A 12,547-nucleotide genomic window follows, 5' to 3' on the forward strand; every position below is an offset into this window, starting at 1 on the left:
CATTTGGAGTAGTGAGAGCATTTTGGATTGTAGTTCCAGCTCACAAGTGACGGGGTAGTTGTTTTCCACTTTTAGGTACTATAAGTACTCGGCCATGTAATAGCTCTCTATGTTTCTCATTGTACTAAACATCAGAAAGCTTTGTAATATTTGTGAACCAAGATCTCCTTCTACTCTTGTAATAGCTCTCTACTCAAGTTTACTTCTTAGTATACTTTTTGATCAAATGAAAATAATAATATTTTTTGACCGTAGGAATATCTACTAATGTCATCATCATCATCATCAGATGATGTCGACGAAAGATTGGATGATATTATCGACCAAATCGTCGAAGAAACACACAATGATATTGTGGAGCCCCAACCAAATAATCGACGGAGACGTGCTTATGTAGAACGATATCGTGAAGGAGGCCATAACCGTTTATGGAATGACTACTTCAGCGTAGACGCGACATACTCGGCACAGTTCAGACGGCGTTTTCGCATGAATAAGGATTTATTCATGCGTATTGTCTATGAACTCTCAGAGAACATTCCGTTCTTTCAACATAGACAAGATGCAACCGGGAGGTTTGGTCATACACCGGTTCAAAAATGTACGGCAGCAATTCGTCAGCTTGCTTATGGTTCTGCAACTGATGCGGTTGACGAGTATCTCCGAATTGGTGAGAGCACTGCACTTTTGTGTTTACATATGTTCACTGATGGAATCATCCGGTTGTTTGGAGATGAGTATCTACGAAGACCCACACCGGCGGATCTTCGACGACTTCTCGATATTGGAGAGACACGCGGGTTTCCTGGGATGGTCGGGAGCATTGACTGTATGCATTGGGAGTGGAAAAATTTCCCGACCGCTTGGAAAGGACAATACACACGTGGATCAAGAAAACCGACAATTGTATTAGAGGCTGTAGCTTCACAAGATCTTTGGATATGACACGCCTTTTTTGGTCCTCCGGGTACCTTAAACGATCTCAATGTCCTCGATCGGTCTCCTGTTTTTGATGACATTTTAGAAGGTCGTGCCCCCAGGGTAAAGAACGTGGTCAACGGGCATCCGTATAAATTGGCGTACTACCTCACAGACGGGATATATCCAGAATGGTCAACATTTATCCAATCTATCACACTCCCCCAAACTCCTAAACAAGAGTTATTTGCTAAAGTTCAAGAAGCAACCCGTAAAGATGTGGAGCGGGCTTTTGGAGTTCTACAAGCCCGGTTTGCGATTGTGAAAAACCCGGCTCTTTCAATGAACAAGACAAAGATAGGGAAGATTATGAGAGCATGTATCATACTACAAAATATGATAGTCGAAAATGAACGAGATGGATACATTCGTTACGATATTTCAGAATTTGCAGAAGGAGACGTCACCAGAAGTTCAGAGGTCGAAACCGAGAGGCCTACAAATCTGAATAATATGTTTCCCAATCGGAATGATCTTCGTGATAGGCAAATACATGAACGATTGAAGAATGATTTAATCGAAAATATTTGGAACAAATTTGGTGAGGAAGATTAATAATTAGTGTATTTTAAGTTTTATCATTGTATCTTTTTTTAAAAAAAATCTATGTATTGTAATATTTTAACTTCTAATAATTTAAAATAATTTTTCATTTTTTTAAATTTTTTTTTTTCTCTAAGGACTCCTAATCAGATATCACCATTGCACCGAGCTTTCTTAATATAAATCCTTAACTATTTAAAAAAAAAATTAATAATAAAAAAATGGTAAGGACTCCCCTTGGGGGATGACCATTGCATATGCTCTTAGGATTCTAAAGGAATATGAGACTGTCTCAGGGCAACAAATTAATTTTCAGAAATCCTCAATTCAATTTGGACATAAAGTTGAAGAATCCAGCCGTCAAGAATTGAGAGATATTTTGGGAATCCAGAATATAGGAGGAATGAGATCTTATTTTGGTTTACCAGAAAGCCTTTGGAGGATCTATGGGACAAGTGTTTGGCTTTGTACAAGACCGCTTGGATAATAGGGTTAATGGATGGACGTTTTGAGTCTTTACTAAAGAAGGGAAAGAGGTTATTATTAAATCGGTGGTTACGGCATTGCCAAATCATGTGATGTTTGTTTATCGGTTACCGAAGGCTACATTTAAAAAGTTAACAAGTGCAGTAGCTCAGTTTTGGTGGAGTCCAGGAGGAAGCACAAAAGCTATGCATTAGAAATCATGGGATACATTATGTGTTCCTAAAGATAATGGTGGACGAGGCTTTAAGGATCTTATTGTCTTTAACACGGCGATGCTTGGAAATCAATTGTGGAGGCTGATTGAGAAGCCAAATACTCTTTTTTCAAGAGTCTTCAAAGGACGGTACTATAGGAATGCTTAACCCCTAGAACCGATCCGTTCATACTCCCCATCATATGGCTAGAGGAGCATTATTTCTGCTAGATCTTTGGTTTGTAAAGGACTAATTAAAAGGGTGGGTACAGGTTCATCTATTTCAGTATGGAATGATCCTTGGATCCCAGCCACTCGCCCGAGACTAGCAAACAAAAACCTTCAAAACAGTTACCCGGATCTCACAGTGGATTCTCTCATTAACTCGGAATCCCGAACATGGAATTTACAGGCAATCAGGGCTTTGGTGGATCGTCATGATGTAAACATTATAGAAAGTATACCTTTAAGTAGAAATCAGATGGAATATAGGAATGGATGGCATTTCACTAACAATGGAAAATACTCGGTTCAATCAGGTTATCAAGTGGAATGGGTCTATCCTGATAGGAAAAAACCACCAGAATTTAATGCTCCCACAGTGGATATACTAAAAGCTTTCTGCTGGAAAGTGCGGTGCCCCCCCGAAGATACAACATTTCTTATGGTAAATCCTTTCAGGATGTATAGCGGTAATGAAAAATCTACAAACGAGGGGAATACAAAGGGATATATGTTGTGCTTGATGTGGAGACCCGGAGGAATCAATAAACCATGTGTTTTTTGAATGTCCTCCAGCACGTCAAGTATGAGCTTTATCTAAGATACCATCGAACCCCAATATTTTTCCTATTAGTTCTTTTTTCACCAACATGGATCATCTATTTTGGAGAGTCAATCCAAGGATGGATGACCACCAATTTGCATGGCTATTATGGTATATATGGAAAGTTCGGAATAACAAAGTGTTTAGTAATCTGGATATTGATCTAAGGGACACACTGAAAATAGCAGAATTGGAATCAACACTTTGGGCTGAGGCACATGTAGTAAAAGATCAAACGAGGGAGCGTCAGGCACAGAACAGACCCACAGTACCGACTTCAGGACAATGGTGCTTCATAGATGGTTCATGGAAAGACAATGACTTATTTTCAGGGCAAAGCTGGTATAGCACATTACAGGGTTTTGATGGTTTACTAGGGGCAAGGAATGTAAGGGCATGTCTTTCACCTCTACATTCGGAGGTGGAGCCATTAATTTGGGCAATGGAATGTATGAAGAATTTAAGACAGTTCCAAGTTACGTTTGCAACGGATTGTTCTCAATTGGTGAAGATGGTTTTGGAACCAGAAGAATGACCAGCATTTGAAAGTTACCTAGAAGACATTAAGCTTTTAAAAAGAAATTTCCTCAACTCAGACATCGTTCATGTACCCAAAAAGAAATTTCCTCAACTCAGACATCGTTCATGTACCCCGGACGGAGAACCTACAGGCGGATAGCTTAGCACGCAATTCTAGGAAACAACCATCTTTTGTCGTTCACATGGATGCGGAGTTACCAATTTGGTTTACAGAGTCAACATGAGTCTAATGTCTGTTGCCAAAAAAAAAAAAAAAATTGTGATCAATGGTTAATTTGTTTTTGTTATAACAAGACACAAATGATCATAAAACTATATGAATATAAATTCTAACTTAATAGATATTCATATTAAAAGTATATATATATATATTTTTTTTTTTAACACTGTTTAAATTAAATTATATACCATATAAAAATAAATAATTTACTTCTTAAATTTTCATTGAACAAGTATTCAAAACTTAATATTTTGATTTTGCAATTTGCATTGAATTTTTAAATGAGATTATAAATTATTAAAATTATGAAAAGTCCACATAAATTTTTTTCTTTTTCAGAAGTTCAAAAATTTTGTTACAAAATACAAATGATCACAAAATCATATTAGTGCGAAGTTTTATTTAATAGATAAAAATATTACAAAAATATTATATATATATATATGTGTGTGTGTTAATATCATTTAAATTTAACTATATACCACATAAAATAGGTAAATATAATTGTTTTGATTTATTCATCATAAAAAGTTGTTAAACAAAAGAGTGATTACTTTGATTTACGTGTTCGTGCCAATTCAATAGTATATGTAATAGTTACTTGCATATCAATTATTCAATATATATTTATTATTTTATAATATGTGAAAAATGCGATATAAATAATAGTGTACCTAAAATGATTTGTATACCGAATGATCGTTCCACGTAAGGTGCAGATTTTAACCTAGTATTATTGTGATTCTAAAACTAACATAATATATATACATTAATCTACATTTCAAATTTTGTAGTAATTTAGATAGGCTAAAAATGGACTAGAATTTGATGCAAAGGAATTAGTTAGAGATTTATTGTTACGTTTATGGAAGGAAATGTGCCTATGGTTGTCAATTTGTGTACTAGACTTTTGGGAATTATCCAAAAATGACTCAAAATTTAAATTTAAAATGTAAAAATATATCCAAAATTAAATTTAATGCAAAATAAACTCAAAATACTAGTAAAATTACAACATTCCGTTATGACCAAACAAAAACATATATGCACTTTTACGAATATAACCTTGTGAAGTCTTGTCTCTGGCTAGGAAGTCTTAGAAGACTTCTCGGGAAGTCTTCTCATGTATTAGATCTTAAAAATAATTTATAAAAAATATTTTAAGGAGGAAAAAAAATTAAAATCATGTATTTATAAATATTTCTAAATGATGTAAATTTATATCTATTTGATATATGGTGTTTTTGACATCTTGTATTTATGTCTTCTAATTGGTTTTCAAGTCTTTATCGAGTCTTCCTAGTCCTTTTCGAGTCATTACAGGTCTGGAGTTGTACATGAGAGAAGATAGGTCACTTGGGGCAAAAATGACAGAAAAGAGTGCAATTTGGAGTTTTTCACGCATAGTAGTCCAATTGGTTGTTCCCGATCGAGCAGAGCAACCCGAGTGCCTTTTCCCGCGGCCGAGATTTTTATGGAAACATCTAATATTTTGGGATTTACCCTAATCATCCCAATTTTATCTCCTGCAGCCGCTAGAGACTTGCAATATATCTTTTCTTGTTTTCTATTATTATTCTACGCTATTTTTGGAGAAGAAACCAGATTAGATAGCTTTGTACCTTGGGTATTTGCTAATTTGTAAAGGGAGAAGGCCATCTCTCTCGATTTAGAGAAGAATCCCTTGAACCATATCTTTACTTATTTTGCATTCATATCCATGTTTATTTCAGTCTCTATCTCTGTGTTTTCTTGTTCCATGCTGAGTAGTCAGTTTGCTTAGTCTAGGGTGTTAGGATATTGAGATTCATGAGCTGAACACAAATAAGTATTATTGTTTGATTGTCTCCATTTATTGTTACACTTAAAGCATGCATCAAGTTAACCACTTAGTGCTTGATTCTAGGTTTAATATATTCATCAAAAGTGTTTTAGGTTGCTAGAAATAACATGAATGGGCAACTCGTCCTTAGCCAGCGAAAGTAGATGCTAGGGCGAGTCGTGAACTAATCGAATCTGAACTTAATGTTTGTCTTCATATTCTAATCCAAACGACAATTTAAGCATTAGGATTGCTTGATAAAAGAGGAGACGCCACGACAGTGGGTCGAACTTTATATGTTTTCGTGTTCCATGCTGAGTAGCCATTTTGCTTAGTCTAGGGTATTAGGATATTGAGATTTATGAGTTGAATACAAATAAGTATTATTGTTTGATTGTCTCCATTTATTGTTACACTTAAAGCATGCTCAAGTTAACCATTTAGTGCTTGATTATAGGTTTAATATATTCATCAAAAGTGTTTTAGGTTGCTAGAAATAACATGAATGGGCAACTCGTCTTTAGCCAGAGAAAGTAGATCTTAGGGCGAGTCGTGAACTAATCGAATCTGAACTTAATGTTTGTCTTCATATTCTAATCCAAACGACAATTTATGCATTAGGATTGCTTGATAAAAGGGGAGACGCCACGACAGTGGGTCAAACTTTATATGTTTTTTTAGTTCTAGACTTGTTTGGAATTTCTCATTGAATAGTTGTTTGGCTCATGCTCGCTTGATTTCCGATCCATCGCCCTAGGCTAGCTTTCTTAATCATCTGAAAACCTTAATCCAATCTGTTACTTGCTTCTTACGATACCTTAAACTCAAAACCCTCATATTGTTTTAGCTTAATATTGAACTCATAAAGATAAAGGGTAAACTAGTCCTCTGGAATTGAATCTCAAAATACTACATCTACACTGTTAGCTTGCTGTAGTAAAGACACATATTTAGTCTATCAAGTTTTCGCGCCGTTGCGACGGGGACCAGATATATTTACCTTTATTTTTCAGTTCTATAATTAGTCTAAGACGTCTAACTTGTTTTTCTCTCTTTGTTGCAGCTAATGATCCATGTGCATGCCCAGTAGACATACTCGGATCAACGCACAAGGACCATTATTAACGCTTAGCAACGAAGAGCTCACAAGATTAGAACGACATAACCGTCAACACCCGCGGCCTACTAACACCACAATGGGTGATAATAGAGACCAGGATGATCTCACTGCTGCAATGGCGCTCATGCAACAACAGATGCAGCAGAAGCAACAGACCATCAATGCACAACAAGTTGCTCAGCAAGCAGCAGCTGAACTTGCTGCACAGTAAGCTGAGCAACAAAGGCGCTCCCATCGGAGAGCGGAACCTCCTGTGGAACTTCCCTACCACTCGCTCTGCCATAAACTCCCCTCCTTGTACTCGACACGATTATGAGATCAAGCCTGCTTTGATCGGCCTGGTGCGGAAAAAGATGTTCAACAGCCGCGCAGCTAAAATTCTGATGGACCACATCGAGAACTTTGAGAGAGTCTGCAACTTCTCTCGCACAAATGGAGTGCCACCAGGCTACATCAAATGCACCATGTTCCCACTCTCTCTTGATGGGAAAGCAGCTCGCTGGCTAGATTCTCTCCCAACCGGTTCCCTTACTACATGGGAACAGGTCCGAGCAGCGTTCTTAAGTCACTTCTACACGAACTCCAAAACCACGGCTCTGAGGCATAACATCTCCAATTTTAAGCAAACGACTGACGAGCCTTTCTATGATGCTTGGGAACGTTCCAAGGAGTACCGAAGGGAATGCCCTCACCATGGTTTTGGGACGTTTACATACTGGAAGTGTTATATGATGGAGTGAGCTATGAGTTTCGTAATGCTCTAGATTCCTCGATTATATGACGTCAAGCTCACTCACTAAGAACAAGGAGAATGATCGCTCCAAGAACGTAAACAGCATACACGATCTAGCGGCAAAGGTTGACCAGCTGATAAAGAGAAATCAAAGTCAAGTGTTCATCATGGAAGAAGCCGCACCAGAGAACAATGCTTTAGATGTCACACCTGAAGCAGACAACACTGTGGACGATCAACAAGAGGTGAGCTACGTCAAAGGACAAGGATGGCAGTACAAGAACTACCACCCGAACCCTAACGTGAGGAACAACGCTCATCTCTTTGCGTACCCTAAGCTAGACAAACCAGTAGACAACGCGCAGAACAATCAGTGACAGAACACAGGGTATCAGAAGGATTACCAAGGAAGAACCTATGTTCTGAGCCAGGCGCATCACAACCAGTTCCAGAACCAAAAGCAGCAGACTGCTCAACAGGTTGCTCCTGCACCTACGACTGCTCCACTAGATGAGCTGAAGGGTCTGGGTATGATGATGCAACAACTGTTTCAGGGTCAACAGGTTCAGGCCAAGGCGTTGAATCAGGTTACCACGGACATCAACAACAGAATGGACAACATGTTCACCGAGCTTAGTACAAAGTACGACACTGTTGCTAGTCACATAAGGAAGATGGATGCTCAGATTGCTCAAACAGCTAAAAGTGTCAAGAAGCATCAAGGTACCCTTCCTGGAAAGAGTGTGATGAATCCTAGAGTTGATCATTGTAATGCAACAGAGCTGAGATGTGAGAACGTTGAGGGAAAAGAACCGGACCAACTGTCTGTAGAGACTGCTCCAAGTGCAAAAGAGAGAACATAACAACCTGCTAGCTTTGAAGTGACTGCTCCCGACGAACCTACGGAGATTCCACCAGTGCGAGTCTATCTTCCGAAGATCCCATACCCAATTCCACCTAGACATTTTATGGATCCCATTAGTGCAGAGCAGTTGGCTGGGTTTAGGAAGATGGGTAGAAGGCTTCCTCAAAATATCTCATTTGAACATGCTTGGGAGATTCGGCCATTACATATGTTCTTCAAAAATTTCAGAGAAACTCAAGAAGAAATTAATGCTCTCTTTACTGAATCATTGACACCAGTACTGAGAGTATTGCCTAAGGTTGATGATCCTGGAAAGTTTTCTTTTCCATGTTCCATTGCTGGAGTGTAATTAAAGGAAGCACTTTGTGACTCCGGGTCTAGTGTGAACCTTGTCTCAAAGGTGATTGTAAACGAGCTAGGCATTGTTGATGTTGAGCATTCTCTGTTGACTCTAGCTTTTGCAAACTCTTACACGACAGTCCCTTATAGCACCATTCGCAATCTTCCTGGCCAAGTAGGGGACTGTATTATTCATTCTGAATTTCAGGTTGTTGAGATGAGCAAAGATTATCAGATGCCTTTGATTTTTGGAAGGTCATTTATGGTTACAGTGGGAGAAATCATCGACCTGCCTAATAAGAGAGTCTTCTTCTCCAACATCAGCAAGAAGGTTTTTTACAAGGCTGTCCCAACCAAATCACAAATCTGATAAGCCTCTTGCATCTCAGTGGTTAAAGGGGAACATCCAAAAATTGTTCCTAAGGAGTTTGGAGATAAGAGTGAGATCAAAGAAGTCCTGGATGGAGATCTTCACACTGATACCAAGAAACTCAGTGGGAATGCAAGGTTGAAAGAAAAAATCCAGAAGAAAAGGGTCAATTGTGACCCTTTGATGACTTTGATACCTCGCTTGTGTGATGAGAAATCCATTGAGTGTGAGGTAAAGTGCAAGGGTACCTCTAAACCTTTCTCTAAAGTCAGAGTAATTCTCACACATGAGCTGAAAGAGAAAGGAGAAGCTGCTGTGAAAGGGTTGTTGAGCAGAGTTTTGAAGCTGAACATGTCTGATTGTGGAGCTTGTTTTGGTACAAGCCCTCATGCTCAACCAACCAAGTCAAGCTAGTGACTTAAACCAAGCGCTTGGTGGGAGGAAACTCACTGGTAAGTTTGAATATAATTTGGTTTTGTTTTTGTTTGCTTATTTTTGTTTTAGTTTATTGAGTCTCAGGTGAAAAAGCAGAAAAAATCCGAGATACTTAAAAATTTTGGGTTGCTGAAGGGACGACTGCTCCAGGCGGAGATCTTACGATGGAACACCCAAAATTTTCGTGGAGCACCCGCTCCACTCAAGTAAGTATCTCACACAAAAAAATGTTTATTCTTGTTTTCACCTTCTCTCTGATTTATTTTCACACTAGGGACGTTGTGAAGTAAGTCTGGGGGAGGGTTTTCGTCGTTTACTAACTTGTTTCTTTCTTTTGTTTTTCTTTTGAGTCAGTTTGAGTCAGTTTTTAGGATCGAGTCAGTCAAAACTTTGTGGCAATTAGGACATTATTCTGTGTTGATCACTAACCACCTCGTGCTTTAGTTATCTTATTCAGTGACCTCAGTGACGAAAGACACACATGTGGACCTAGAACACCCTGACATTATCTCATTTGGTTCTCCAGAAGATTTCGGCTTGTCGAGGTTACACTGGAAAGACTCAGCTCCATTTAACTTGAACCTAATATTGACTGCAATTCTTCTTATTATTGGCATTAGATCAGGGAAACGAGAATACACTCAGGACTTCTTATCCTTTTTATTCATCTAGCTGATCCTGAGTGGCTAACTCATCTTTAGCTAGTTTCTACCCTGCACCTTAGCCTTTATTCCACCTTCATGCATTTGTTTTTCAGTGTCATATATGCAGATATGTGCAAAAAGGTCGGAGAGAAAAGGATCAACGCAGCCTATTACTCGTTACTTCTGCAGAAATTCAGTCCGAAAAGAGAACAAACAGATTAAGGGAGCAACCACTCCATAAGCAAAGAACTGCGCAAGAGAAGGGGTGGAGAACCAGAATGGTTGCGAAATCAGAACCACCGGTGGCACTCAGAGCCATCATGTATACCTCCTTCTTCGTCACATCACCATATCAGTCTTAAAAAAAAAACAGAATAAGGTGAAGGAGAAGGGAGAAGAAATCAAAGAAACATGAGCCACTGGGAAAGTCGAGCAAAAGAGTAGGATGCCAAGTTGAAAACATAAAGAGCATGCAGGTGATCTGATAGCCAGACGGTTGATCCAGATAGAGCAGAAACATCATTCCAGAGGTAGCAAAAACGAGTTGAGGTTGTGGACATCAATGGATCTATCCTCTCTTGCTATTTTGCGTGATATCCTGCATCCTCTACAAAAAATGGTAGCCCCTAAATACTCTTAACTCCACCATCAAATAACTTGTTCAATACCTAGACCGTCTACCCTGAATAATGCTTGTGATGAGAAGTTCACGCAACTCTTAATTGAATGAAAGGAGCTTTGTATGGTAAGTGTAGCTTTTGCAGGTTTGAGATGTAGAGTATGAAGCCGATCTTGAACAGCAGTTAGAGGGGTTTTGGTAAGGGTGTGTTGTCCTAGTTTTACTATTTATATGGTTCAGAGATTTGTGGTTAAAGTATGGTTGCTGAGAATAGGAGAGTTTCCACACTTTCAAACCTTTCTCCACTACAAGAAAAAAAGGCTTTTCGTATCTAACGATACAATAGCGGTTTATGAAGTGATGTATCATCGCCCGTCATAGTAGGTCAAACAAATTAGGTAGCGGTTTTTTTCTTTGCTATCTTATTATTATATATTATAGCGTTTTCTATACGCAATTAAATATTTTTTAATAGTGTTTCTTTATCGTTATTATTTACATTAAATTTATTTATTTTAGAATTATTTATTTTAAAATTATATATTTGTAGGTTTAATAATTAAAAAACATAATAAATTATTTTTTTATTAAACATTATAAATTACATTTGATAGAAGATAAGAATCGGTTTACACTTAACACAAAACCAAATGTTTAAAAAAATAAATCTAATCTAACCTAATTTTAATTAAACCTAATCAAATCCTAATCATCTTGAGCCAGCCTCCTCACGAACTTCTCCGTTCCTCGCCGCAAGCCCCATGACCACAACCTCTTCTCACGGCCACCAACATCTCTGTCGCCTCCTCGCTGCAAGCCCCATGACCACCACTCTGCTCCGACCACCAGCTTCTCTCTCGCCTCCTCGCCGCAAGCCCCATGACCACCACCTCTGCTCACACCACAAGCTTCTCCATCGCCTCCTAGCCGTAAACCCAATGACCACCACATCTGCTAACAATCACCATTTCTTTCTCACTTTTAACGAGAACAGAAAACAAGATTTAAAAGAGAAATAGAGAGAGAGGTGACCGGTGGTGGTGAGAGAGACGGTCGCGAAAGGGATGGCGGTGGTCAAGCATCTTCAGATCCGCGGTCGCTGGGTTCGACTCCACCTTCAGATTCGTGTGTGTGTGAGGAGAGTGTTACGTTACAGACAAAGGAGATGTGTGTTACATGAATCGTGTGTGTGTGTGTTTGAGACAGTGAGGGAGATAAATAGAATGGTACAGAGGAAGAGATCGATAGAGTTTAGAAGAAGGAAAATGAAAAGATGAATTCTTGGCCATTGGATTACAAAATGGTCAGAAATATTAATCCAAATTTTGAAGAATGGACCAATAAGAATGAAGGAGGAAGATCACAAAAGAGTGATTTTGAGCCTTTGGATCAAAACTAATCAAAGGCCCAAAATAAAACTAATAAGAATTATATGGTCATTTATCTATAATCATCTTTTTGTGTTGCTTTTTATTTAATGTTTTTATTTTTATTTCTGAATTGTATAATGTAAATTTGAAATATTATACACAGTTTGGGATATATATTATAGAAATTATATTTTATTTAAAGTTTGAGATTTAATGTTCTTATGATATATCTTAAAGTATGTGGTTTAGGGTTTATATTGTTAGAGTTTTATTGGAGATTTAAGGCTTGTGTTTTGAAAGTTATATATTAAGATTAAAAAGAGTAAACTTCGAGTTTATATTTAAGATCCGAAGTTATAGTATGAGAATATTAGTGTTTTAAGTTGTGTTTATAGTTTAGGGATTAAAAACTTGTTTAGGGTCTGGAATTCAAAAAGTTAAATA

The 12,547-nt window shown here is 38.0% G+C and overlaps 1 protein-coding gene and 1 non-coding gene across 2 annotated transcripts; one reads left to right on the top strand and one right to left on the bottom strand.

Annotated features, from left to right (window-relative positions):
• The first annotated feature begins 267 nt into the window (after positions 1-267).
• LOC125579936 lies at positions 268-6,733 on the top strand. The gene is made up of 3 exons (XM_048743846.1): positions 268-800; positions 1,041-1,297; positions 6,672-6,733. Exons 1-3 carry the CDS (start codon positions 268-270, stop codon positions 6,731-6,733), a joined length of 852 nt encoding a protein of 283 aa, XP_048599803.1.
• A 588-nt stretch (positions 6,734-7,321) lies between these two features.
• Positions 7,322-7,428, bottom strand: LOC125581093. The gene has a single exon (XR_007318804.1). It is a non-coding gene; the product is annotated as a small nucleolar RNA R71 (small nucleolar RNA).
• Between the last annotated feature and the right edge of the window lie 5,119 nt (positions 7,429-12,547).

The sequence above is a fragment of the Brassica napus genome, chromosome C1 (genome assembly GCF_020379485.1).
Source record: "Brassica napus cultivar Da-Ae chromosome C1, Da-Ae, whole genome shotgun sequence".
Lineage (NCBI taxonomy): Eukaryota > Viridiplantae > Streptophyta > Magnoliopsida > Brassicales > Brassicaceae > Brassica > Brassica napus.